Source organism: Galendromus occidentalis, unplaced genomic scaffold, assembly GCF_000255335.2.
Source record: "Galendromus occidentalis unplaced genomic scaffold, Mocc_1.1 scf7180000075612, whole genome shotgun sequence".
Classification (NCBI taxonomy): domain Eukaryota; kingdom Metazoa; phylum Arthropoda; class Arachnida; order Mesostigmata; family Phytoseiidae; genus Galendromus; species Galendromus occidentalis.
The window spans coordinates 1,987,939-2,012,577 of record NW_003803602.1 but is presented as its reverse complement, the minus strand read 5'-3'; the positions used below and the strand labels follow the sequence as shown (position 1 = coordinate 2,012,577).

The window sequence follows — 24,639 nt, the reverse complement described above, 5'->3', positions numbered from 1 at the left end:
TTGCCCCCCCCCCCTCGGGCACGCCACTGCGGCCAAGGATGAAATCCTGTTCGGGCTTCCCTCCTCTCCGGCTCCGGTAGATTTTCCGATCCCCTGACGACTTGACGGACTGTAGACGCGAGAATCCCCGTCTTCTCGAGTCATAAGATTTCACATCTGGCCTTCTCGCTCCTGCCTCTTTGCGCTGGCTCGAAACCCTCGTCCAGCATACTCAACGAAACAGCGCGATCGACTGAGGGTTTTCAGCATCGCCAATCACCATACCTTGCCTTCGGTGTATTTCCATATTTGAATTGACCGCGCACGACTCCTATTTTCTAAACAAAAAAGCCGTCTGCAAATCCCGATAGGAGCCCCTCCTCACTCCTCTCTTCGCGAGCGGCGATCCGAACGAGACAGAAGCATTCTATATTTGGTCAACAGCGAAGGATCACGAGGTGAGTACTTCACTCTCGCGAAGTTAAAACTCCGGAGACTATCAGATCCTCTCATGGTCGGAAATCGCCGTGTGTCATAGGCGTTCTATCGTGACACACCTTGAGGGGCCTTGGAGCCGGAGCGGAGCCGAAAGGATGTCGCTGTTGGGCTCGTTGCTGAAGTTTCGTAGGACTGATGTTGACCGATCTTAGAGAATTATTCTAGCCGTCCGAACGCGATGGTGGGAAGATTCGCAATCCGAGTGCTATCAACCTCTGACAGATAAACTCGGCGCGCTAGGGAAGCGCGTTCTTTGATTTGTCTCCGCAGAAGAGCCTCGTTCACTGCCATCCATTGGGATGAACGAGAATTTAACGAAGACTCTTGAATCTACTATTCTCAGAATAGAATGGCTGCCGTCAATGATGTCATTCAGCAGCAGCTAGCTGAACGGCTCGTTGAGGCCGCGCGTATAGCCGAGGATGAAATTGACCGGGAGATCGAGAGGCTGGAGAAGTTGGATGAAGATGATCTCGAAGGTGAGTCACTCTACTGGACTAGATTAGACTAGACTTTGATCACTACCCCAGGATCTGTTAGCGGTCATGAGTTCTGCTCCGATTTCGCGTCGAGTTTGAAGTGTCACGTCTCTCCTCCCAGGCATCCGACAGCGGCGGATGGCGGCAATGAAGAAGGCCGAGGAAAAGAAACGCGAGTGGTTGCAGCTCGGACACGGGGAATACTCTGAGCTGAGTAACGAAACGGAATTCTTCGATGCCTGCAAGAAATCTACGCACGTCGTCGTGCACTTTTACCGTCAGGAGACGATGAGATGCGCGATCGTGGATAAGCATCTGCAGATTCTCGCCGTCAAACATCCTGAAACTCGTTTCCTGAAAATTTCGGTGGACAAAGCGCCTTTCTTATGCGACCGCATGAAGATACGCGTCTTGCCGACCCTGGTGTTATTCAAAGACTTCAAAAGTGTCGATTACATCATTGGCTTCGATTCATTGGGAGGGACCGACGAGTTTTCCACAGAGATGATGGAGTGGAGAATCGCTCAGAAAGGTAAGGCCTGAAGCTCCGATCGTCCAGAGGGCGGAGGTTCACATATGTGTCGCGTGCCAAGACATTCAGCGCTAGAATATCACTGCTATCATATCGTACGTCATCGATTCCAGGCATCATCAACTACGCGGAAGACCTCACGACGCCACCAGACTCGAAACCCAAACCGAAAAGACCTGTGTACGGAGTTAATCCGAAGAACATCCGCAAGACGAAACACGGAGATTCGAGTGATGACGATGATGATGACTAGTTGAGAAGTTCCACTTCGCCCGCCTAAGATGCCTCATTCGCCGAGGATCCGTTTCAGAACGAGAATATCACAGCTTGCTGCTTTTAGGTAGACTTTTCCACGACGAATATGAGCCGATCAAACGAAAAGTGTCCGCGAATAAATTTCGGTACTCATTTTCATACTCTGTGAGCCTCTTCGAGGTGTGAGGTCTAAATTGGGCGTGGCGACGGAGTCTGATTTCTGAGTATATGATGAACGATCATGTCGGGACCTCTTCTAATTGTAAGTCGTACTCGGGAACGATTTCAGGCTGGGAGCATGGTTCTAGAAGAACGGACACGAGCAGGAGTTAGGAGACTCCGCTTCACCGTGTTATTGGAATCGATACATCCGATGCTCCTCTTCACCTCATTTTAATGCTTAGCTCGGAATCAGCTGTTAACGTTCCATGCCTGAGTTTCGGTATTACATGCCCGCTTCTTCTCTCTCCCTCCTCCTTCCGGGGACCAATGGATGGTCATCAATCTCAATGCACGGGAATGACGACCGAAGGAAACTATTCGTAAGAGGCGGAGCTTGGATAGACAGTTAAGTCGTTTATTGAACTTTTTTAACTGTGGGCGCCCAAACAACGGTTCTGGATCGAAGGCAACGTACCTCCGGTCCGGTAGCTTCCGAGCGGACATCTGGAGTCAGATCGGAGCGAGGGCGATCCGAATATCTATTTTCCAAGTTCCACATTTCCATCGATTCTCATCGAACTACAAACCATACATCTAGCATGTTTTCCTGATCATTCTTTGAGCACGCCCGGTTCTCCTCTCGTTATCTTTCTGTTTAGCCTGACCCCCGGGGTCTTTGGCACTACACAAGCGGTTGGTTATGGAGGTTTGTTGTCGGTTCGTTCAGCATCAATCTTCTGTCCGAGGAGGAGAACCCTCAAGGAGACATTCGGAACGAGACTTGGGTGCGAGGTCGGAGGAGAAGAATGGATTCGATGTTGATCTTGCTTAATCGGTAACTGGTATACTTGATGGGGATTATGGATCACCATAGAAAGGTATAAGTGGGAAGAAAATTGCATGACGAAATCGTAAGTAGCTCGAACGAAGGTTTCGCCTTAGGCTTGTCGAGAGCGAAATGTACAGAGCCCATGTGGCTGTCATGGGCTCGAGAATGGTAACGACAACTCAAACAATCTGTCTTTATTCTTACCAAAACGTTTCCTAGATTCTGCGCGAGAACGCAGAGAGGATTCTTTCATATAGAATCTTTCACCTCCAAGCGAAACCAAGCATCCACACAAAAGCAAGCCTCACATTCTGTAGTTCGAACGATATTACTCAGTATATACTCGATACAAAAATAACCGACTTAAATATATATTATATTACACACTTGCGCTCCACACCGGTCTCATTTCTGGCCGGTCTCTGGAAATGTCTCTCCCGCGCACTAAGATTGCCAGGAGAGTTCGCCCGCGAATTTCAGGCTTGGCGTGAACTGCCTCCGAGAGCGGCCACGTTCACGTTCCAGGAAAACTCGACCTTCGTTCCTATTAGGGCTCCTGTTCCCTCATTTCCCTGCTAATCTAACACTGTATCTAATGTTCCAAGAGCTCCACGGGACTCGATTAGGGCCACTGGCGAATCGGCCCTTTCGAAGCCCCCCGATCGAAACGTTATCGGAGAGGAATGATCTGATTTGTGTTCCGCGCACGATAAAAATTGAAGCTTCGGGAATGGAAATACAATAGTGGAATAGCCAACGCGTCAGCACAAGGTCCAACCAGGCTCAGCTCTGGGTGGACTCGCAGCTCGGTCGCTGATCCGGAATGGATATTCAATTTGTTCCTCGCGAAAACGAATGTAGAAAAACTTGTGGATTTGTATAAGGTAGAAATTCCGTATCCGAGTTCTCTCCTTGAGCACGAAACCAACGAGGAAAGAGGAATAATTATAATAATACAACATTAGATGATGTAAATTTAAGTGTACGTCCGCAACCGAGAATTGAATCTTGACGCATGAAAACTATCTCCAGCGAAATGTTTCCACACCTGCGGCGCTTGCAATTTCTCTTCGATAAATAGTCGGGAAGAGAATGCTCTCATTACTCTTTAACGCCCATGTTGGGCTTATAGTCGCGAGCCATAAGACAGGCAAACACCGTCATAACCATTTTCTGCTTGACCTCGGCAATGTCCTCGGGCAGAGCATAGATTCGCGCCCCGGCTTTACGTGCCATTGATATGGCGTATTTCGCGTTGTCCAACTTCTCTTCTTGGCTCGTACCAGATTTCACCTGCAAGCCAGAACTTCTGTGAGAATCGCTGCAAGCGACAATTTTCGCTTGTCGTGTATGCTCCGGATCCGAGCGCCAGCATTCCGGAAGTGGGTAGTATAGACCTGCGTGCGGACAACATGCGAGGAGGATGAGCCTTTGGAATCACACGCACGATCTTGCTTTACAGCAAAGCCACGGATAGAACGTATAATAAGGTAATGTACGTATAAGTATTGAGCGACAGGCTGAACGTCATCCCTCGTGTGGAGGGTGATGTGGATGAGCCTGGCGAGTGGCCTCGTAGCGGCAACATGAGGAAACGAGCTATATATGGCTGGATCATTCTAAGAAATTGATTTTTTCGGGATGTTTGTGTGTAATCGAGATCTCAGCCGGAGGCTTGAGAGCCGTGGGCGACTCCAGGAGGGGATATGGCATGGCTTGTCACGGAATCACACAAGTACTCAAAGCTCACGTCATGCGGTTAATAGAGGTCCAACCTTCAATACTCCGGGTGCCAAAATGAACTGACTGCTGATCCCGACCTAGATTGTCCTGGTATTCCACCGAAACATGCATTAGTTCTCGAAGCGACATGCGGTTACACACGAAAACGGATCACAGGACCGTCACGGGAATCTCTCGTAGCGATACAAGGACCCGAACGCTGAAGACGAGATGAAGCCAGACGAATGCCGGATCTCCGAACAACACATAACACAAACCTGGGCGTAATTGATGGATCCCGGATTGATAGCGTCCACAAGATCGAGCACGGGCCTCGAGCAGGCGATTGCCTGATCCTGGAACGAACTGATCCGGCTGTCTTTACCGGCGGATGCGAGTTTGCCGTTTGCCCATTCCAAGATTTCCTTCTCGACGACGGGACTTCCTGTACCCTTGCACGTCGACAGGACACTGAGGGTGTAGGCCCTCATGAGCTGCCAAACGACGGCCAATGTCAGGGTGGTGTTTCCGTCGTTGATATCTGTGCCAGCAATGCCGACCAACTTGAAGTCGAACTCCTTGATAGCCAGTTCGACGGCGTAGTTGCAGTTTTCCAATTTTTCCATGAAACCCTTGAGTCGGCTGAAGCTGCGATGCACTCGCTGCCAGTTCACGCTTCCGGGCTTGATTATGTCGAAGAGCTGGAAAATGATGAGACCGTCGACAAGATCGTGACCGACTGATCGAACGTGAGGAGATACTCCCATACTGTTCATCCAGTTTCGGTACGTCTTCTCTTCGCGGCTTTCCTCCATGTCTTCCAACTCGATAGGCTCGGTGGGAGTTTCTAGGCTAGAGTGTTGAGTGAACAAATTGGCAACGAACGCCATGTTAAGCTTATGGTTCCCATTGACGACGTTCTTCGGCGAAAGGAACGAGCGACAGCCAAGTTTTTCGGCCTGTTCGAGCATGGTCTCGGCTCGTTTCAAGAGGTCAGGCTCCATCATGGCCAGTGTGTGCACGCCGGCGCCCGGTGGAGCGATTTGCTGCAGCAGATATGTGTAGATCTCGGAATCTTTGATGTCGGTGGTGAAGTTGGTCATCTTGCGATTGCACTGGCTGCGCTCCAGATGGTAGTTGACCCAACGGAGCAGGACGTCGTCTTGTGAAAGTTTGATCAGATCCGCGACCTCCTCTCCGTCCTTCAGAAGGGCAATGAGACCGGGACATTGCTGCAGGGTGATCTGACTGAATAGACCGATCTGAAAGAGGAAGTACCGGATCGAAACATTTCATTGCCCGTGTGGATCCGGAAGGGGGCCAGACAATATCTATTATTATTATCATGTACATATATACAGATACAATGTGGATCTTCGTAAGTTCCTCCGATAAAATTTCGATCAGCAATCGAGGAATCGAAATTTATCCCCGCAGTGCTGCCCACCTTGATTATCTGCCAGAGCAGCGCCAAAACGAGATGTTTCGCGCCTTTGCTGAGGTCGTGTGCGTCGATATTGATGATGTTGCATCCTATGGCCTGCGCCGAGTTGAGCGCTAATGTAAGGTTTTCATGCTTTGTGTACACTGATAGGTTCTGCTTGTTGATTGCTCGTTCGTCGATTGTATCCGGGCATGATTTGTTTATCATTTTACTAGAACGAAGAAAGAATTGAACTATGAGCTCTCTCTGATTCATTCTGATCCTCCGAAAAGTAGTTCAAAGAGAGGGAGACCACGACCCCTTGTTCGGGCTCCTCAGAAACATCCCAATACTCTGAGAGACTGATTCAGACAGGCTCCGAATGGAGAGCGGCGGTCATATTGCTCTGCACGGCTTGAAGCTAGGGGTCCCGAATTCTGGGACTCGGTCGATTCACGATTTATACGGCAGTTTTATCTGACTTGAATGAAGAGGGCCCCGTCGGCAATTTACTCACCATAAGACGATACCGTCTTTCAGCTTGTCGTAAAGAGAGCCATCCTGCTCGTTTATCGGTAGAATTTGTCTGAGGTCAGCATCTCCGAGGAGTTCCCTATTGATCCACGTTGCAAAAGCGGTCTCTTCGTCGAATCGAACGGAATGTGTTGTGCCTGCAGAGAGAAAATCCCTGTGATACGCGGAACCCGCATCGAATAGGCTCGCCAGTCCATCATCGCGGCGGATGCCCCGCTCCTTCATCGAGAACAATTCATATCAAACCATGAAATTGCATAAACGCCGTGATCGCTCTCATGACTGGGCAGTTTTTCGATGCCACATTTGGTTCCTATTCTTCGAAGTTCGTTACCTTCAGACGATGCGTTTGATGAGCCCCCGAGTGTCTTGACCTTTTCGTTTTTCTGCAGGGCTTTCTTGAAGTGAACGCTCTCATCTCTCGAACGGAGATCCGTGTAAAGCTGCTGGAATTCCTCATAAGACATTCTCGATGCGCTCCTAATTTTGCCCTGTGGAGTACCGGTCGCTTTCGTTAGTGCGCAGTCGTGGTGGAACATTCGCTTAGAGTTCCTGATTTCACGATCGACTCGAGCTATCATCAACCTCGCCAGAGAAAATCGAACGATGATCTCGGATAATCGGTTGGTCCTAGCCGTATATCCAATTAATTTCGAATCTCACCTGTTGATTCAAGTCGTCGGCGAGTTTCCGAATCTCCCATTGCGCCATTTTGATACCGACGCAGTCCAATGCGTCCTTCAGCTCCGACAAATCTATGCCATTCTTGGCGAGCTGAAATGACGAGAAAGCACGATCTCCATTAGGTCTCAGCATCGGGAAGAAAACAGAAAATTTGAATCCAACGCCTCCGAGAATTCCGTCCAGCTCGTGCCCTCGGAGCACGGAGGCCAAACCGGCGTAGTTGTCCTTCGGCGTCAATATCATCTCACCCAGATTCATTCGTATCCGACAGCTCAATCAAGAGATGACAAGGCGACCACTTCGGCTCCGCTCGATTATGAACCGCGGGGAGCAAAGCCCTTTATGTCAATTCTCCGGAATCGAAAGCCGCAGCGAGTTCGTTAATTCAGAGCTTCTAGGTCTGTGGTATCATTAGAAGTCGTTTCATATCGACATGCAGCATAAACGGTGCTCTCGTCGTTTTTAGGAGACCCGAGCCGAGGCACGTTCCAACGCATGACACGAACACCAGCTGCCAGCGAGCGCTCTTGCGTTCTGATGACGGAGACAAGCATCGCTTACGCACGCGATCTAGCACCGACCGGATGTCATTAGGAATATCTCGCTACAACCCTTTTCGTAACGGACACGAGACACGAGGTATAATACCGAATATTTTCATGAAGTTTCCGCGACATTCTATGTACATATGTATGTTTGATCGATCCGACTGACTTATTCCTCGACGGGGTCTCTCGAATGGATTCATCAGAAAAAGCGAGTATCGTCTCCCGTGAGCTGCTGGGGGGAAAATAATCGAGAAACGGACCCGGCGGAGAAGCAGTATGTGAAACATTATTATCTCAGCCGGGGCAGCCCTGTGGCGCCGGGAACTCACACCGGTGCGAGAAAAGATGGAAACTAGCGGGAACCTTCTCAAAGTCGACCGCTTGTCGGGACGCGTTACTTTGTCTCGTCCCATCTCGTTGTAAAAGTTCGGCCCGGTCGCGAATTAGCCAACATGCTTGCCTCTCTTGCCCTTTTCTGCTGCCCATCACGTGGCTCGGACAGTGTTTCACAAAACCGCTCGAAATTCCTCAGCTTCACCGCGGCTCGTTTTTTGCTCTTCATCTGACGTCTAACGTGCGTTTGTCCGTATGTACCACCACACGCCCAAAAACGTTTTCGGGACGGATATCGCCTTTGTGATATTTGCTCTATTCCGATTGGAGTAAATGCTTATCTCCACACGCGACCGATAAAACTTTCTCCCGAGAAAAAAAGGACACAAGCAAACAAAAAATTTCGAGCAGCGATCGTCGGAACATCCGCAGCCGCATCGGATCTTAATTATAGATTGTTGAGACTCTCGTTTTCGCCATCCATGCCCTTCATCAAATAAAGCGAGTCAGCTGGCGAACCTCGAGTAGATGCTTCACACCACAGTGGACGAACCAAGGAACTCGCGTTTGAAGATTGAAGATGCTGCATCCTGGTGAAATTAACTATACCTACATATTATTTGTTACACATACATGATTTAATTATGATAAATCTCTGAAAATTCCGGGAGAATCCATCGTCTGATCTCAGAACCCTCTCCACTTGGACAGCGTTGATTTCGAAAGATCTTGGGCTTCAGAATCGTGCGCCGGACGGCTGCTTCACTCGTATTCCCACGGGATTCGTATCGAGGGGAGACAAGCGATGAGCATGTCTCCCTTAATTGAGAGCGTCGTCTTGTCAGGCCCGTCGCGAAACGGAACGCGCCGAATACCGGCCTCCCACTCAACGTCGCCTCATGCAGAGGGAAAGACAGAAGAAGATCATTGACTCGTGGCGGATCAGTGGCTCACATCAGTCCGTTCGCGACGAACTCGACGTCCCTTGGTCGAATTCGATGACTAGAATAGGTTTGGCAACCCTGGAGAGCATGCCGCGACAGTCGATAACTAGGGTGCGGGACCTGAGGCCCAAAAAACGTCCGATTCTCGCTCGCTGAGTCTCTCGAGGACATCGGAAGAGCAGTCCACCACCTGTATGTTGCAGGGGATCGATTGACATGTTTGTCAATCGTTTTCTCGACTAGTGAGCCGAGCTCCGCGAGGGAGAGATTCAGCGCCTACCATCGGGCTGACCCTATTGTCCAGCTCAACGTCTGTGTGTGCGCGCCGTGTCCGACCGAAGAATGCAGAAGTGCCCCTGCTCGAGCCAGGGTCAGGGGACTGCTATCTTCGAGTAAAGGGTCTGGCCGCTGTGCCGCACAAACACTCACAGACGGAGCAGGGGCACGCTTTCTCTTCCGCTTGAAGCTGACTGAAGTTCCATTACTTCTCGGCGAGCTAACGGTTCCCGGGACCGGGCGAAACGACTAAGGGACCGTCGAACGAATGAATGTCGGCTCGTCTGTCTATCTTGCGCGAGGACGCGAGCGGCGAGAAGCACATCGGTGAGCTTTATCCATCATTCTGCAACGCGATCACAGCTCGCACAGTCCTGAGCAAGCGAACCCCGACCGCAAGGATTCGAAATCGTACGGAATCGATTCGTGAGCTGCACACGAGTCAACGGAGCCATAGGCATCGAGACCGGTGCCGAGCTTGCGGATGATTCCAATCAGTTCCGTGAAGTCCTCCGGTCTCCTCGGAATTCCGGATGAAAACAAACGGAAAGCGTGCCGGGACGGAATCGGTTCCGATCTCTAGTTCGCGGTCCGACGAATCCGGAAGGAATTCCCCCTGGATGAAGAACATTCTCGCCTCGAAGCCGCCGAGTAACGGGTCCACCAGTCCCTCGAGAAACATCCATATTCAATTCGAGCGTGAGCTCAAGCGTCGACATGCGTCTCGGGCGTAGCCGATATTTGTTACAAGGACAATGGCCACTCGTTGGGTATGCTTCACTTCTCGGAACCGCGAGATAACGCTGTCGACGCCGCCGCCGCTTCACCGCTATACCGTGGGATTCATCGGTCCATTATGCAACGTCAACAATCAAACACATGGGAATTATAGTTGCTCCCTCTTTTTCTAGGTGGGAAACAATGCACAATGAGCAATGATTGAAGACAAGCGGACAGTCCCCAAGGTATCCGACGCCGACGCCAAGATGGTCAAAATTTCCTACGTCTCTAGAGGGAACAACGGAAGTCACACATCGAACCGCAGCATTTCAGATGATTTCTCTGAGCCGGCGACAAGAAAAGAGGAATAACTTTGAAGAAAAAAACGAGTTAGCGCACAGCTTTTGAGGCCAACTTCGCACCACGGCGAACTATTTCGGGACGTCATCTATCGGGAAAGCGAATCTTCCAATCGGTTTCATCGAGAAGACGGACCATATAGCCGGATGGAAGTTCTGTGTCTTCAGCGAGAAAAGAAGAGGAGCTAGAAATAAGGGAGAAAAACTTCAATGGAGCCTCAAACTCTCGCCGAGAATCAAGAGAAGAATTCACTAAGAAGCGAGTAAGGGACGGGAAAAGACGGTGGCAGCGGCCGACTAATCCGCGAATCCGAGAGGCCGCTCGGACCGGTCGGGGCTTCCGTTGGTCGTCCGAGCAGATATCGAACGCGTTGGAGTTGGCTAATCGAGTTCGATTCCGTTTATGTTTGGGAACCTGTTGCTGTCGCGATCGTTTTTGTTATTGCGGTGGCGGAAATCGTGCCGGAGTGCGTGTCCGCAGACCGGTGACCAAAACAAATCATGATCCGAACAAATCTGTTCGAGGGTCCCCTCGTTAGCGCCGAGCGGTGGCGAATGGTGATCGCGATTGGACTAGGAGGCGCTTTCAGCGTCATTACTGAGCCGTCGTTTGTTTGTTTGGTTCTTTTTGAATATTCTCTCTTCCGACTAGGGGTTCCTGCGTGTCAATCACACACTCGCTTTTTCGCGCGATCGGAAACGTCATCGTCGCCTTCGCCTGATTCAAACTGCCAAAAGTTTGACGGAACATCGTCGGAGTCCGACACTTGCTGCGAGGCAAACCCGCTGGACAACATCACTTGACATATTTCATCGGAACACATTCTGAAACCGTGATCGGATTGTGTTCCGCTTACACAAGCGTCGAAGTTTTGACTGCAGTCTCCGCTGCGACCATGGCAGAAAAATGAATATTTTCCCCTCCGAACGGGGGAAATTTCTTTTGAAAAAAGTCTTCACGCTTTCAGCGACGCTCTCCGAGTGCTGTGGCTCCCGACCCGGACCGGCTCTCTGATGCCCGAAAGCGAAAGTCAGCGACTATTGAAACCAGTCCCATTTTCGGCGGCACAGGAACTGCGATCTGGAATCCAGTGCCATACCATCGACGGCATCCCAGCGACGTAAGGCGATTGCGGAATCATTTTACAGCACCTTCGCTAGCTCGCTCGCTCAACACTCAGACGCTATCCAAACATTTCGCTTTAGGGAACTACAGATGTGGACAATATTGGCGAGGTCGAGGCGCTCGCCTCGCAGCCTCCGCACCGAAATTCGCGGGGATGCAGCGAGAATAAATTAAGCGAGTCAGATGAGGATCGTGAAACTTCTTTAGCTGCTTCGTCCTCATATGAGTTTTTATAATCGCGAACCCCCTACGTATGTATCTTCGTATCTCGTGGTCATGCGAGATTGTCGACCCATGCTCTGGTTTCAGAGCAAAAACTGCGCGGGCGGACCGATGCTTCACGAGCGCATACTGATCACCAACACTTACGCATCGTCAAGTGTATGAGTCGCGTTTTCTGGTTTTCCGCGTCTGCTCCGGTTTCACTGGGCGCGGATGTTGTTGACGGTAGCCGAGTCATGTGCTTCTCAGAAAGCGCGTTAAAGCCCATACGAGGTCGGAGCGACGTTTCGGCTAAATGTTATCTCTACAGCTTTGCTGTTCCAAGCGACGATTTCGAAAATGTCATCGACATCGAGATTGTAAGCGATAGGAGGCCTATGTCAGACGTCACGGCCTGCCAGAGAGACTTCCGTAGGCGGAAGCGGATCGACTCGTGCTAACCAGCCGCCGATGAGTCAATCGCGTGATGATTCATACGAGAAAGAATCTCTCACGTCCAGAGATTTTAGCGTCCCCATCCAGAGCTTCGTTTCCCCCCTTAACTTGACATAACAGGAACAGCGCAAGGGTCTCGCGGCGCGCACTAAATCGAGTTGCTGAATCATTCGGGACAATTTTCCTCCTCGTTTCCCGTAATTTCGGTTTCGACTCTCCGTGGAATGTGATCAAAATTCAAATACGGAACCCCATTCGGTTGTCTGTCCCAGAATTTCAAAGACTGCCTCCAGTGAATACAAGTCGAAAATCACGTCAAGATCCAACGTGAGGCAACGTCACTAGGATCGAAGTCGCGATGGAAATCGGGGTGTAAGTCAATGTCGACTGCCTTCAACCTGAAGCTCGGTTCCTGGAAACGGAACGAATCGAAGGAGGAATTCTTTCCCGTTGGATAGGTGGCGGAAGAGTCGACGTGACGCCATGTTCACGCTTCAGACACGGCTACATGCACGATACGAGCGCAAGAGCATTAAATCGATGAACGACAAAGTGATGCCCATGCGATGTTACGCTGCCACTGGAGTTTTGCGGCGCTGACCGTTTTGGGCTCCTGTTGTTGCTGACGTCGTCGACGTTGGTCGTGTGGATGTTGGCTGGCATTCGCCGGGGGCCCAGCGACTGACTGAGTGACTGACTGACTGCGAGCACCGTAGAGCTGGCGATCGAAAGACGAGCGGACGACTATTTCATCCATGGACCGCTAAATCGAACAAGGCAGTAATAAAGTACATCGAGGGCGGACACCACGCACCGACGTGAACGTCCACCCGCCCCGACCTCCTCCCACTCGGAGTTCGAATCTGGAGCGCTCGGAGCCCCCGCTGCGCTCGAACGAGTCGGGAGATCTATCCTGTGTCCGCGATTCGCCCTCTGCGGGGATAAGAGGATTGTCTAGCGCATCGTTCCGAAAGGCTCGGTCGAGATTCGGTCCGATTGGCCCACGCCGAGCTAAATCATTGGAGCTGCACCGCGCACACAAATCCCGCGTGAGACTCTCACGTGAAACCACACTCGTCCTTTGGACTCGGAGTGCGGGTCCGAGGCTCGCGCTGCCGGATGACAGCGCGCGAACGCTGCCTAAGGAGAAGGAAGGCTCTTGCACTTTGTACTCACCGCTGGAATGCTGGAGAAGAGTTCTTCCCGCTGTTCGTCGCTCAAAACCAAACTCTGGCGGTTCATTTTGAAGGGCACTTTATTCCTGATACCACGAGAATGCGGAGCAAAACGTAGGCTAAGCTACAATGCGACCGGCTTGAAAATTCCTTCACAAATTGACAGCGACCCGTGAAAAAGCGCCCAGTCAATGTAAAGTCGTCGTCGTCGTCGTTGTCGTATTCGCAGCAGCACCAGCGACACAGCACAGCGGTAGCTTGCCAGCGACACACACCACCGCGATTTAAGCAAGCAAGTCCAATGTGATTCCATCGACGTTCCCCTGTTAAGCTAGCGTCATGTCTCGCCGAAGCGATCGCAGCGCCACTCCGGCGGGAAAAAACACGTTGGCACGCAGCTATATCGACACTAACCGAGTACTTAAGGAATGATTACGGCATCTAATACAAAGCCCGATGAGCCGCTGGATCTACGGGGAGCCTTCGTATCGACGACCGAGTCCGCGGATCCGTCGATATCCACCACTCTGTGATGTTCGTTCTGTCATACGGATCGCTCGACGTGACTCATCCGCAGTCTAGGAAACAATACAGGATCTGATTCAGACTCTGCGATTGAGCGATCCTTCTCCCATACGGAATCTTGATCATTCATCGAGGCTTTATCTATCTATCTTCTGCTTCCTGGAAGTGACGCCAGAATGTTGGACCGTCACGGGGAATGACTAATCCCGGAGCTCTTGAGACGGGATTGTTTTCGGTGAATGATCTCCCCTGTTCCCCTGGACTCGTCACCGCGGGGGAGTTCGACACCGGGTAATCTCCTGTGATTTCCAGAAAAAAATCCCGGAATGCTCGAAACCCGATACCGCGTGAGAAGAGAGACTATCGAAGCATGGCTCATGTTCGGAGACTCCTCCGAACTACTCCATGAGGGTAGAGAGACGAGGAGTTCTTTAAACCAAGAATCTTCGGCCGGAAATTCGTTCAGGAAGTGAGAGTCAAAAATAGATGCTGATACCCAAGGGAGGAGCAGCATCTCTCATCTAGAAGAACGTGGTTCCCGCGGACTTCGGGAAGAGATTCATATCTAAACGGTCAAGGCGGGAATTGGTGGAATGCTCCGAATTCCGCGCTCCACCCGAGGACATGAGATCCATGGAGATTCTCCGATCTTGCTCCTAAGTGAGCGCCAGGGTCGTCAACGCGATGAGGAGACCTTGTGTGACATCATCATCTCTGCGGTAGAAACGCTTACCACCGCTGTCCTACGGAGGCGCGGAGCGGGTGAACACAGCGCGCTATGTATTGTGTTTTCTCTCTCTTTCAGGGGCGCGGGCAGAGGAGCAGCAGTCCCGTGGACAGTACAATAGCTGGCCCCAACAATCTGCTACTGTCATGGCCCGCATTTCCAGCTATCGCTCTGTCCGTAAACACAGCTGCAGCAGCCGCAACACAAGTGCAAGAAAGAAGAAAAAGAAGGCACTGCGCTCTGATGGTGGTAAGCACCACCATTGGCCGTTGGTCGTCGTAATTGCAGTTCACGGTTTCCTTTGGCGTTTCTCGGTTTTGAGTCTCTCCTGATTTGATAATGGACGAGCGCTCCGAGTGAGGACATGTAACCTTTCCCTGGATTTCGAGCGACGTTCACTGAACTGACCAGCTCAAGCAGTAACGTCGAAGAGAGGCGCTCCGAATCATCTTCTAGCACGACATGGACTTTCGCCTATCCGCATGCGCTTGCCGAGTTCTCAAGTGAGTCTGGAATTCACGCCATGACAGCTGACATCGTTCGCTTTGATGTTTGAGTATTATTTTCCAACAGTGGTGTTGTTGCTGTGTTTGTTGTTACCATCGTTGTTGTTGCCGCGGGCTCTGGCCGTATGTATTTACATCGCCGGAGCGGAGGATCTCGGCCCGGATTAAGTCTGACCGGATACGGTCGACCTCACGACATGTCCTTAGGTCGTTCTCCGCATTTTCCCCGCGGAATTCCTTAACTAATGCACCGATTCGGAGAGAGTGTCATCCCGGATTTACAGCTGGTTTAGCGCATCGAGTGCTGTCACTCATCCGTGCGGGGTGTAAATACTCTGCGACGGATGTTGACGTTTCGCGTTCCCAAATCGCCACTCACCTAAACGGAGTGGGAATGGAGGATCGGCTCCTACCCTCAAACCTGAATTCGCTCAATAACATAATTTGGAGATCTGTGTTTGGGTTCATGGTCAGACCGTTTTCCATAGCCCACGTGCTTTTCCCTCCGGTGTACCGGAGGTTCAAGGTCCAGTCGACTCTTATTGTTCACCATTCGGAATGGATTTGAACGGAGAAACGATGACGAATAATATCAATTTTTAACGTGCGTTACTCGAAAATCAGAATATTCCAAAAGCGCGCCAATACAAGTGTTCACCGATGGAGACCAGAAAGCTGTTCTCTTCGATTAGGATCGTGAAGCAGTATCGTTTGCGGAACGTCAAGTTAACCGCGTCGCCGGAGAAAGAATGCAATATGATCTCTGATACGTTAGAACTCTGCTCTAGAAGAGAACCCATCTCACAGCGTCGAGAAGATAATTGGTGCGAGTGCAGTCCGCGACCAAACCGCTGGAAGCGAGCGACGATGGCAAGTCGCGCGGTTATCTTTAGACTCGCTCGACACATCTAATCATGTTGAGATGCTGGGCGGAAGGATGCCGCACTTGGTTTTGCAGCTTCCCGCGGACAATGCAAAAAAAATCCAGGTCGAGAATCCAGACTGAGTAATTTCTTGTGGATGCCTTCGCTCGAGCATCGATCCCGAGCACGGCTTGATTGAGTACCTAATCTTGCTCCACATCGGATAATGTCCTTATCATGGATCAGTCAAAGCTCAAACGAATCTAGGGGATTGCCGTTTCCTTGTTCCCGTATTTCTCCCGCATGATGACGGCTCTACATCGGGACCCGGGCTCACCCCCCCCGATGGATCAGCGAATCAGCGGAGAACCGTATTCCAAGAAAACGCGAACCCGAGCCGGGAACTCGGACTCCAAGAAGACGCGAATTCACTCACAATCGATTCTTTGATCCCCCACAGCGTAGAGCCGGTCCGATCCGTCGTATCATAACGTCGGCTGCCGAGCGCCTTCACCGAGGCCGCAGTGGATCAGATTCGTGAGATACAATAAACTGCAGCATCGGCATCCGACGCAATCCCATTGCGTCTGACGAGACCGTGATGGCGACGATGGGTCACTCTGCTTGGCACATGGATGACATCGATGATGCTCTGGCTGCAGACTTCGACGGCTCGCTCTCGGGTCTGGGCATCGAGATCGGGACCTCGTCCTTCAACATGAGCGAAACCCTGCTGGCCCTGCCGTCTCTGAAAGGTAAGAGCGAATGCAACCGCGCGCGCCCACCGATCACCCGTGGATCCCCGTTCCTCTCAGTCCGCTTGCGGTCGACAGCACTGAATGACGTTTGGCGTACACCGCAGATTCGGTTTCAGGAGGGCACATGCCGCATGGACATCACACGGCGGCAGCTCAACAGCGAATAAAGAAAAATCGACCGCTGCAAGCCGAGGAGGAGACCGCACCGACGACGATCAAACGCTTCTGCAACGACCCCAGCCAGCAGCCTCAGAAGCATTCAACCTCTGCACCGGATCTCCGGCATTGCACAACGGATAACTTGCTTCTCATGCAGCCGTCGTTAGCGGGCTCGTCGGTTTCAACATCTCCCGCCGCGACGGCGTCCTCGTGCATCGGTGCTCCCGTCCACGCCAGCATGTTCCAATGCGTTCTGGGTGCTGCGACTTCGATTGCGACCAAGGTGAACGAGCGCACCATGACCTATCTCAACCAAGGACAGTCGTACGAGATCAAGCTGAAGAAACTCGGGGACCTCACCGAAATTCAGGGGAAACTGCTGAAGAGCATCGTTCGGGTCGGCTTCCAGGAACGACGTCTGCAATACATGGAAAAGGAGCAGATGGAACAGTGGACTTCTCAACATCCCCTCGAACGCGTTCTCGACGTCGATATCCCCCTCAGCTACGGTGTTTTCGATGTCGTCACCTATCCGAAAATCATCAACGCCTTTGAGTTCATGTGGGACCCGACCAAGGAAACCGGGGTTTTCGTCCGACTCAACTGCATAAGCACAGAGTTCACGCCAAAGAAACACGGGGGCGAGAAGGGAGTACCTTTTCGACTGATCGTGGAAACGTACGCGCACGATGGGGGCGTCATGCAGAACCAGGTCCATAGCGCGTCCTGTCAGGTGAAAGTCTTCAAACCCAAAGGCGCAGACAGAAAACACAAAACCGATCGGGAGAAAATGATCAAGAGACCGTCGGCTGAACAAGAACTCTACCAACCGAGTTTCGATTGCACGTTCTTCACCGAATGCAGTGCTCCCCAGCAGGGCTCGTATTCACAGCAGAGCCCGCCCGTCGACGGTACCCAGGCAAAGGTAGAACCTGTCACCTCTACGCCCGTGCAGAGCTCGTCGAACGCATCGATCCCTTCGACGGCGTTCCCTCCGAGTCCGGAGTCGACCGCGCCGCAGACCCCGGCGACTCCCTTGCGCGCGGCGCAGAGGGTCAGCATATCACCACCGACCAGTTTGGCGGGATCCGACTCGGAAGAGGTTCTCTTCTTGAGCAGTGAGGCCACTCCGCAGGAAACTGCCGAGTGGTTGAGAATGAATCGTTTCAACAACTCGGCTCAGACTCTGAGCACGTTTTCCGGGAGTGATTTGTTGCGCCTCGACAAGAATGATCTTGTGACGATTTGCGGCGTGGCAGAAGGTATTCGACTCTTCAACCTGCTGCATGCGAAGTCCATCAAGCCCGCCCTCACCATTTACGTCGGCAGTTCGATAGAGGAGCCTTTCGCACCGATATTTCTAGAAAAAGCTACGGCGTACCATCTCAAATACGCGTTGTCGTCGGCTGCGGCGGCGCCGTGTGAGTACCTTTTTCTCAGAGGCCCCGGCGGCATTCGGATATCGATTACTGATGAGCTTGTTCGCAACCTCAATGACGAGGGTGCCTATTTTCTGGAGAAACACGATAACGTTACGTTGATGTCGCCCGCTCGAACCAATGTGCAAGAGTGAGATATTTCTCTACGGTGTCGATTCTATCAAAGAAAAAACTGGTCTTTACGCTATGAACTCGCTGAATTCGGTCATCTACCCTCTTTTCCTCGGGGAGTAGAGGAACAGAAGAAAACAAGGCTCCTGTCGTCACAGCAGAGAGCATTTTTCCGGTCGATTTCTACTTAATGAATCTGGGCCAGAGTTCCTTCGACGAGAAGCGATTTTTCCGCACGAATAGTTTCTAAGCAGAACACCAAGGACAGGATCATCAGCATCTATATACAAAGGATATATCTGGGGAGGGGAAGCAGGCGAAAGAACTTGTGATTAATATAACTCGGCTAGCTTCATGTCAGGTCGATATTCATGCGAGGAATTTGTTTTTCCAAATATTCCCGAGAAACGCACGTTCGGAGAAACGACGCGACGTGGAGTATGCTGACCGAGAACTGGAGGAACTGTCCAAACACTCAATGACGAAATAAAACTTGCATCTATTTTGTTACCGTTTGAGCTTGGTGTTGTCGCTTTTCGTGGGGTCCGCTCGCTGAGATCATCTCACAATACAGGGCTCTGACGAATTCTGGTATCTTGCAACGAGGTTTCTGATATCGATTATTCATTCCATCACGCAATCGAGGACGAGACAGAGGTTTTCGAGCCGATGTATCCGGTGTATGTCACATTTTAAGTTTCAAGGAGCAGATACCCGTGAATGTTTCGCGACTTCTCCGCATGATTGGAGGCCCGAGGGGTATCCCCCAGTTTTCTGAGGCCGAGACGGGGAATCGAAGTGCGGAATCGCTTGAACTCAACCGAAACAATTCCAGCGGTCACGTCTGAGACTTTCTCGAAGAATTCCGATCACCTCAAGCGAGTCATGCACACACATGAGCGACATCAGAATTGAAGTGGTCAATGAGAATGTCAATTATATACTCCCAATGAACTCCCGCCGTCTTCGCGAGGATGGAACGAAGCTCTCACGAGCAGCTTGATCCCCATAGACGTTCCGTTCTCGGGGATCAGGATTCCTCAGGCATTTCTTTTAATCCAGAGGAGCTGACTTCGATAGGAACTTATGGCTTGCTGCGAGCGGAAAGAACGCTCGGTCGGGGGGAATTGGCACTCAAAAAACTCGCTGATCGATTCTCGGCACGGCTTCTTTCAGCCCTCCCGGAGCTTGCGAGGGAAAATAATATATGAAGCGATCAGTGATTCTCGGACGGAGTAGAGCTTCGCTCCGAGCGTCGCCCTGTCTGAGGATGAGCTCAAGCTCGTGCTGCCCGGTATGGACACGGAAAAAATTACGGACGCTCACTTATAGGTAAAATTGTCCCGGGGTTTTATTATTTGATATATTAACTACTGACATCAACATATTTCATCGATTCGAAATATCTATGTACAGAATAAATTAAAGAGATGCCACATTGTTTTTTCCAAACTGTGTATGTATGTATATCGGTCGCTGAGAGCGGCTCGATTCATGACCAACACGGGGGAAGCGGCGGTAAATGCTATCGCTTATCACGGACTCTTGACACAGGCTCTGTGTGACGACTACCCGTTCCCGCAGAACAGTCTTCCCATGACTGATTCGGAGCCACCGCACACAGAACTGCTCGAGCCTAATAATAGCATGTTTATAGTTCGTCAGTAACGTCAATGTCACGCGTGGAGTATTCCAACATCTTGGGAGGATGGAATGTGTCTGCGGTAACATCGATCGTGCTAAATGATGATGTTCAACACCACATCGGCAGGATTCGAGGCTTGGGAAAATCAGCTCGGATTTCCCAGCTATTCAATGGCAATCTTCCTCAGACTTTTCTCTCCTTTCTTTCTCCTATCCTCCAGAGGTAGACATTCTTTCATACACCCATCCACTCGTCCTCCCACCACCGGAGCGTCAGGATAGTCCTCCACCTTCTCTTCGATGGAGAACGAAAAGCCCCAGCGACGGTCGCCCAGACTTCACGCCCCTCTCCTAGGTGATTGCAAATGTTAGATGAGTAAACAACATGGGGATGCCGCGAATGAAAATAAATAATGGAATGAAACTAACTACGGACGACAGGTAGCTACCGGCCCAACCACCGGAACCTTCTTCGGTGGGGAGACTTTCACGCGAGCTCAGCTCAGATGTGAAGTTGCGAGGAATTCGAGAGAACAATAGGTGAAACCCACCGATCCCACATCCGGGTGGCAGGGAAGAGATCGAGGCGCAGCAACTTTAACAAGTGGAGGTGCGACCGGTGAATGCATTTTAAAACAGAAGCCAGGCTATACGAACTCCTCGCAACCTCAAACCTGGGTCCAAAGGGTACCCGAGGATGTTCTTCGAGTTTTCATGAGTTGCTCTTCTTCGAGATTATTGTTTTCCCCTTTCGGGATCAGTGTCGCGCTGAATAGTCTACCGGCACTTTGATTTGGCTGAGCTCTACGTATGACAGTCGCTTTGCCGACGATCCGGCCTTCGAGCGAACCCATTGATTTGCTCCGCTCGAGACGACCCGGGGAACCGCCCTTGTTCTTCTGGATCGTGTCAATATTTTGATATATATGGGAATCCAACAGTTTCAATTGCTGTTCGAACAGGGCTCCCACGACTTTATGAACGAGTACGTACTGTTCTCTGGTTTGCACCTGAAAGCAGAGATCGATGTTAGGAAATCGATATGGTTCTCGAAAAACTCCGTGGAACAATCGTGGCATTGGCATCCCCTATCAGAACCAAGACGGGCTCTCCGAGGAATAACGATCAGCCGAAAGGAATTATTGATGGTGGCGACACTGACCATGGCAACCCGTTGCTGGCGCATTTCCGAGATGATCTTGAAGAGATTCAAATTAGTGTTGAGCTTCCCCGAGCGTACGAGACCGTGCACGTAATCGATCGCGCAGAATGTCCCGGTACGACCGCAGCCAGCGGAGCAGTGGACTAGTACGGGGAGTGCCTCACTCGGTTGACAATCACGGACGAGTCTCACTAGTTCAACTAAGGGTGAGATGCTTTCAGGCACTCCGTGGTCCGGCCAGGTGGTGTAGTGGAACTGACAGATGGTTCGAGTTGTTTGACCGCATCGGGAGCGTAGCGTGCGCACGAGGAAGTCAGGACAGACTTCTTTCCACCCCTCCAGAACGACCGAAACATTCCCTGAAGATAGGGAGAGAAAATGTTATTTCGAAGTCGATGCGCGTTCGACCACGACCCAGGTTGATTCTTCCAGAGGTAGAATTCCCCGAGTCCCGTGAAACCACACACAATTGGCGGAAGAAGAATCTGTCCGGCAGGAAATTCCGACTCACCGTATTGTTGACGCTCGCCAATCTGGTCCGGCCAATACTTCTCGCACTTGTATCTGTCGCCTTCGATCTCATTGCATGTCATCACGATCACGCTAACGTTGTATTCCCAGATCATCCGCCAGAAATCCGTAACTGTATGAGGTAGAGGTCCTTGTGCAGCGATATACGCTCTACTTGACCCTGAAGCACCCTTGATTAATGATGCATTTACATAATCACTTCCTGGCACCCCAGGATATTCTGGCAGTACGACCTGTAAGATTGGAAGCGTCAATGAAACAGTTGAATTCGTAACATCTTCGTCGTTCGGACGCGTGCGGTAAAGGACGCGCCGCCGATATATTTTGCTACGGAAGCGTGAATTCCAGCGCAGGCTATGCGCGGCGGTGCCTCTCATGAGAGGGCGGAACTCTCAATAGTCCCTAGAATGTCCTCTGAGCGAGAGTTTCTGATAAGGATAACGCAGATGTTCCGCTCTCGAATAGACGACTTGAAAACTCACCCTGGAGGTATCGAAGGGTATGATATCCTTGTATCGATTTTTCGATCTGTTGACGTTTTTCAAGGCTTGCTGGGCGTTCTTCTCCCCTGCAGGAGTACTCTGTTTCCGGAGAGAGTCGAACTCCTGTTGAAACACGTCATCGCCCCCACGAACTTTCGCTTCTTGCCACCACAGAGTCTCGAGAAAGCTCTTCAGGTACTGATCAAGCGACATTGTGTCTGAAAAAGATTTCGCCTTCGTACGGGTCTTCTGAGCTTTCTGGATGGCAGGTTTCCTTCGACGACCGAGCGTGAACGAGAGACACGCGGGTGTGAACATGGTTCCCATGGGGCTTGGGGCTGCTGCCTCGCTAAACTGCGGAAGCTCTCCAGGACACGAATTCGATCTGGACAGGAATGACACTCCTCCAACTGCGGTGACAACTGTTGCGAAACCGGCAGTGGACGGTGCTGTCCCGGCTTAGTGAAGGAGGGGCATCACTCGTAGTTTAGGAGCTCTCGAGTGGGGGCACAGAACCGAGAGCCACGACAGGCTAAGGTAGAGTGATGATGGCGAGCACCAGGTACAGCTCTGGATGTTTGGCAGGCACCGTGCTCGCTAACCAAAGCCAGAATGGGGCGGTCTGTACAAACGGAGTGGCTCTCCTTGACTGCATCAGCAACTCAATGCCCCTAGTGGTGGCGAGCAGCATCGCTCTACAAGGCTGCCTCCCTGCTGCACTTCGTGAGGCGCCAACGAGTGCCTCTCGCTCGCCGTCGTCGTTCAATGAAGCCGAGCCCACTCGTGCACCCTTGCCCCGGCGGAGCGCGGTAACATTCTCTGTCCTTACCTGTGGCCTCCGAAGCACGTCGGCTCCTGCGTCGTCTCCTGTCGTCACTCTTATATCTGACAGGAGTGTCGTCTTGCTGCAATCGAACCGTGGCTCGCTGATGATGATGACGACCGATGATGATCTGAGCTCCGATGATTCTGCTGCAGCGCCTCTCCGGCTCCGGGCGCGCAGCGGAACGACACCCTGGTGAGCCGACCGTCCGGCCGCTCCAGACTGCGATGAGCGAGGCGAAAATGTTCCACCTTGATCGCGGAGGTATCTGGAATAGGATTATTACTACCAGACTGGGAAGTGTTCGCGCTGCGGACACGATTCCGCATTCCCGTCCATGAGGGTGTTGTTTTCTAGAGTCAGCCCACGGCGAAAAATTCAGAGTAGTTTGGGCTCTCCGATTTTCGGTATTTCGCGTATCGGAAGCTTTCGAGAGCGAATTCAAATTCTTCAAATTCGAATCCGGAAATTATTCCTCGTTCAGAGCTTTGTCATTTCAAGTGCACAGGGCGTATTCAAGGTCGAATCCGCACGGTCCGCTATGATTCAGCGAAAAAATTAGCCCCACGGATGCCTGACTCGAAACTTCAGATGTGCGATTCTCAGAAGAGCCGGCGCCGGATCGAAACAAATATTCGTCGGTCAGCCTCCCGGTGTCGGTACGGTCTGAAATTTGTTGTTTTGTTGATCAGATGAAGGAAAAGATGCGCGTGGATAGCGGCTCTCGTTGTTGCTGTTGTCTTCGTGGTCCATTCAATGAGAGGCCCCATCGAGAGTTCTTTTTTGATTTAAGGAACGCCAGGAATGTTCCGTCCACGCGAATGCCTCGTACGTGATCGCATTTTTTGAGCCGTTGTCGGCTGGGCTTGTTCGGTGTCCGGCGTTTCAAGTGATCTGTATCGGCAATGAGGCGGCATTTCCAACCCCGAACCGCTCGTTGGAGACATCACGATCTTAGAGCTCTGACCGAAGTGGCTTTCAGATGATCGGCTCCGTGCAGAACTTGTCGGTACGCCCTGTGAGCGACTACGAGAAACTGCGGTCACCGGACATATCGAATACAGAAGATGAAGGAGGGGAATCAGATGTTTGAAATTACTCATGTAAAACTCCAGATCGCATGCCATGCACTCTTTGGGCTGCTCATTCGAAATCTGTGAAAGATACGCATTTTGTCGTCCTGAGTTAGAGAGAAAGTGCCGCGGAGTGAGATTCCCGCGGGCTGTCATCGCTCTCGTTCTCGCCCGTGACAGTCCGAGCACCGACGTCACAAGGTTGCTTCAGTTCGCTGTCTCAGAGGAATTCAGCAAACCCGGGTCTTGCGCCCGAGGAGCGTCATGGATGACAGCTGCAGGAAAATTGACGACGCCGACATTGGATCCTGCCTCTGAATATAGGGGTGGACGCTTGTTGTGATGAGCACATGTGCTCATTATCCATTATTATTTGCCATTCGCTGAGGATCCACACACTATGCTATGCATGGTGATGGATGAATTGCTTTGCCATCTCGTGACAATTCGTGGCGATATTTCCACCTTTCGGCAGCGTGACAAGAAATGTAATGTCCGAGAAGACTCTGCCGGTGCAACGGAGTCTCCCATGCGCTCCGGAGCAGATGGGATTATCACTCTCGCAGGTTAACATCACCTTGTTGCTCTCATCCTAGACCTG

General features: G+C 51.4%; 4 protein-coding genes across 4 annotated transcripts; 2 read left to right on the top strand and 2 right to left on the bottom strand.

Moving 5' to 3' along the window:
- The first annotated feature begins 376 nt into the window (after positions 1 to 376).
- Positions 377 to 1,983, top strand: LOC100899103 (thioredoxin domain-containing protein 9). The gene is made up of 4 exons (XM_018640392.1): positions 377 to 437; positions 821 to 956; positions 1,078 to 1,488; positions 1,602 to 1,983. The coding sequence occupies exons 2-4, from the start codon at positions 827 to 829 to the stop codon at positions 1,739 to 1,741; spliced, it is 681 nt and encodes a 226-aa protein (XP_018495908.1). The 5' UTR covers positions 377 to 437; positions 821 to 826; the 3' UTR covers positions 1,742 to 1,983.
- A 321-nt stretch (positions 1,984 to 2,304) lies between these two features.
- Positions 2,305 to 13,540, bottom strand: Fim (plastin-2 fimbrin). Its single transcript, XM_003737726.1, has 7 exons — positions 13,237 to 13,540; positions 7,077 to 7,187; positions 6,748 to 6,904; positions 6,397 to 6,550; positions 5,904 to 6,111; positions 4,735 to 5,718; positions 2,305 to 4,027 (listed from the first exon to the last, which is right to left on the bottom strand). Exons 1-7 carry the CDS (start codon positions 13,300 to 13,302, stop codon positions 3,836 to 3,838), a joined length of 1,872 nt encoding a protein of 623 aa, XP_003737774.1. The 5' UTR covers positions 13,303 to 13,540; the 3' UTR covers positions 2,305 to 3,835.
- Positions 13,541 to 16,457: 2,917 nt separating this feature from the next.
- Positions 16,458 to 18,837, top strand: gem (transcription factor CP2 like gemini). The gene is made up of 2 exons (XM_029111790.1): positions 16,458 to 16,611; positions 16,719 to 18,837. The coding sequence occupies exons 1-2, from the start codon at positions 16,458 to 16,460 to the stop codon at positions 18,344 to 18,346; spliced, it is 1,782 nt and encodes a 593-aa protein (XP_028967623.1). The 3' UTR covers positions 18,347 to 18,837.
- A 1,798-nt stretch (positions 18,838 to 20,635) lies between these two features.
- Positions 20,636 to 23,058, bottom strand: LOC100898813 (tyrosine-protein phosphatase non-receptor type 12). The gene is made up of 5 exons (XM_003737821.2): positions 22,972 to 23,058; positions 22,143 to 22,360; positions 21,641 to 21,893; positions 21,130 to 21,488; positions 20,636 to 20,977 (listed from the first exon to the last, which is right to left on the bottom strand). The coding sequence occupies exons 2-5, from the start codon at positions 22,353 to 22,355 to the stop codon at positions 20,636 to 20,638; spliced, it is 1,167 nt and encodes a 388-aa protein (XP_003737869.2). The 5' UTR covers positions 22,356 to 22,360; positions 22,972 to 23,058.
- Between the last annotated feature and the right edge of the window lie 1,581 nt (positions 23,059 to 24,639).

What these genes read in the sequence shown, in the direction of transcription:
- LOC100899103 (XM_018640392.1), top strand. Translation starts at nt 827, where the DNA reads ATGGCTGCCGTCAATGATGTCATTCAGCAGCAGCTAGCTGAACGGCTC. An exon ending in GGATGAAGATGATCTCGAAG is followed by an intron (nt 957 to 1,077) that starts GTGAGTCACTCT and finishes CTCTCCTCCCAG; the next exon opens with GCATCCGACAGCGGCGGATG. An exon ending in GTGGAGAATCGCTCAGAAAG is followed by an intron (nt 1,489 to 1,601) that starts GTAAGGCCTGAA and finishes CATCGATTCCAG; the next exon opens with GCATCATCAACTACGCGGAA.
- Fim (XM_003737726.1), bottom strand. Translation starts at nt 13,302, where the DNA reads ATGAACCGCCAGAGTTTGGTTTTGAGCGACGAACAGCGGGAAGAACTC. An exon ending in TCTTCTCCAGCATTCCAGCG is followed by an intron (nt 7,188 to 13,236) that starts GTGAGTACAAAG and finishes TCGTCATTTCAG; the next exon opens with CTCGCCAAGAATGGCATAGA. An exon ending in AAAGACGGTATCGTCTTATG is followed by an intron (nt 6,112 to 6,396) that starts GTGAGTAAATTG and finishes TCTTCGTTCTAG; the next exon opens with TAAAATGATAAACAAATCAT.
- gem (XM_029111790.1), top strand. Translation starts at nt 16,458, where the DNA reads ATGGCGACGATGGGTCACTCTGCTTGGCACATGGATGACATCGATGAT. An exon ending in GGCCCTGCCGTCTCTGAAAG is followed by an intron (nt 16,612 to 16,718) that starts GTAAGAGCGAAT and finishes CGTACACCGCAG; the next exon opens with ATTCGGTTTCAGGAGGGCAC.
- LOC100898813 (XM_003737821.2), bottom strand. Translation starts at nt 22,355, where the DNA reads ATGTCGCTTGATCAGTACCTGAAGAGCTTTCTCGAGACTCTGTGGTGG. An exon ending in TACCCTTCGATACCTCCAGG is followed by an intron (nt 21,894 to 22,142) that starts GTGAGTTTTCAA and finishes CCAATCTTACAG; the next exon opens with GTCGTACTGCCAGAATATCC. An exon ending in TGGCGAGCGTCAACAATACG is followed by an intron (nt 21,489 to 21,640) that starts GTGAGTCGGAAT and finishes CCCTATCTTCAG; the next exon opens with GGAATGTTTCGGTCGTTCTG.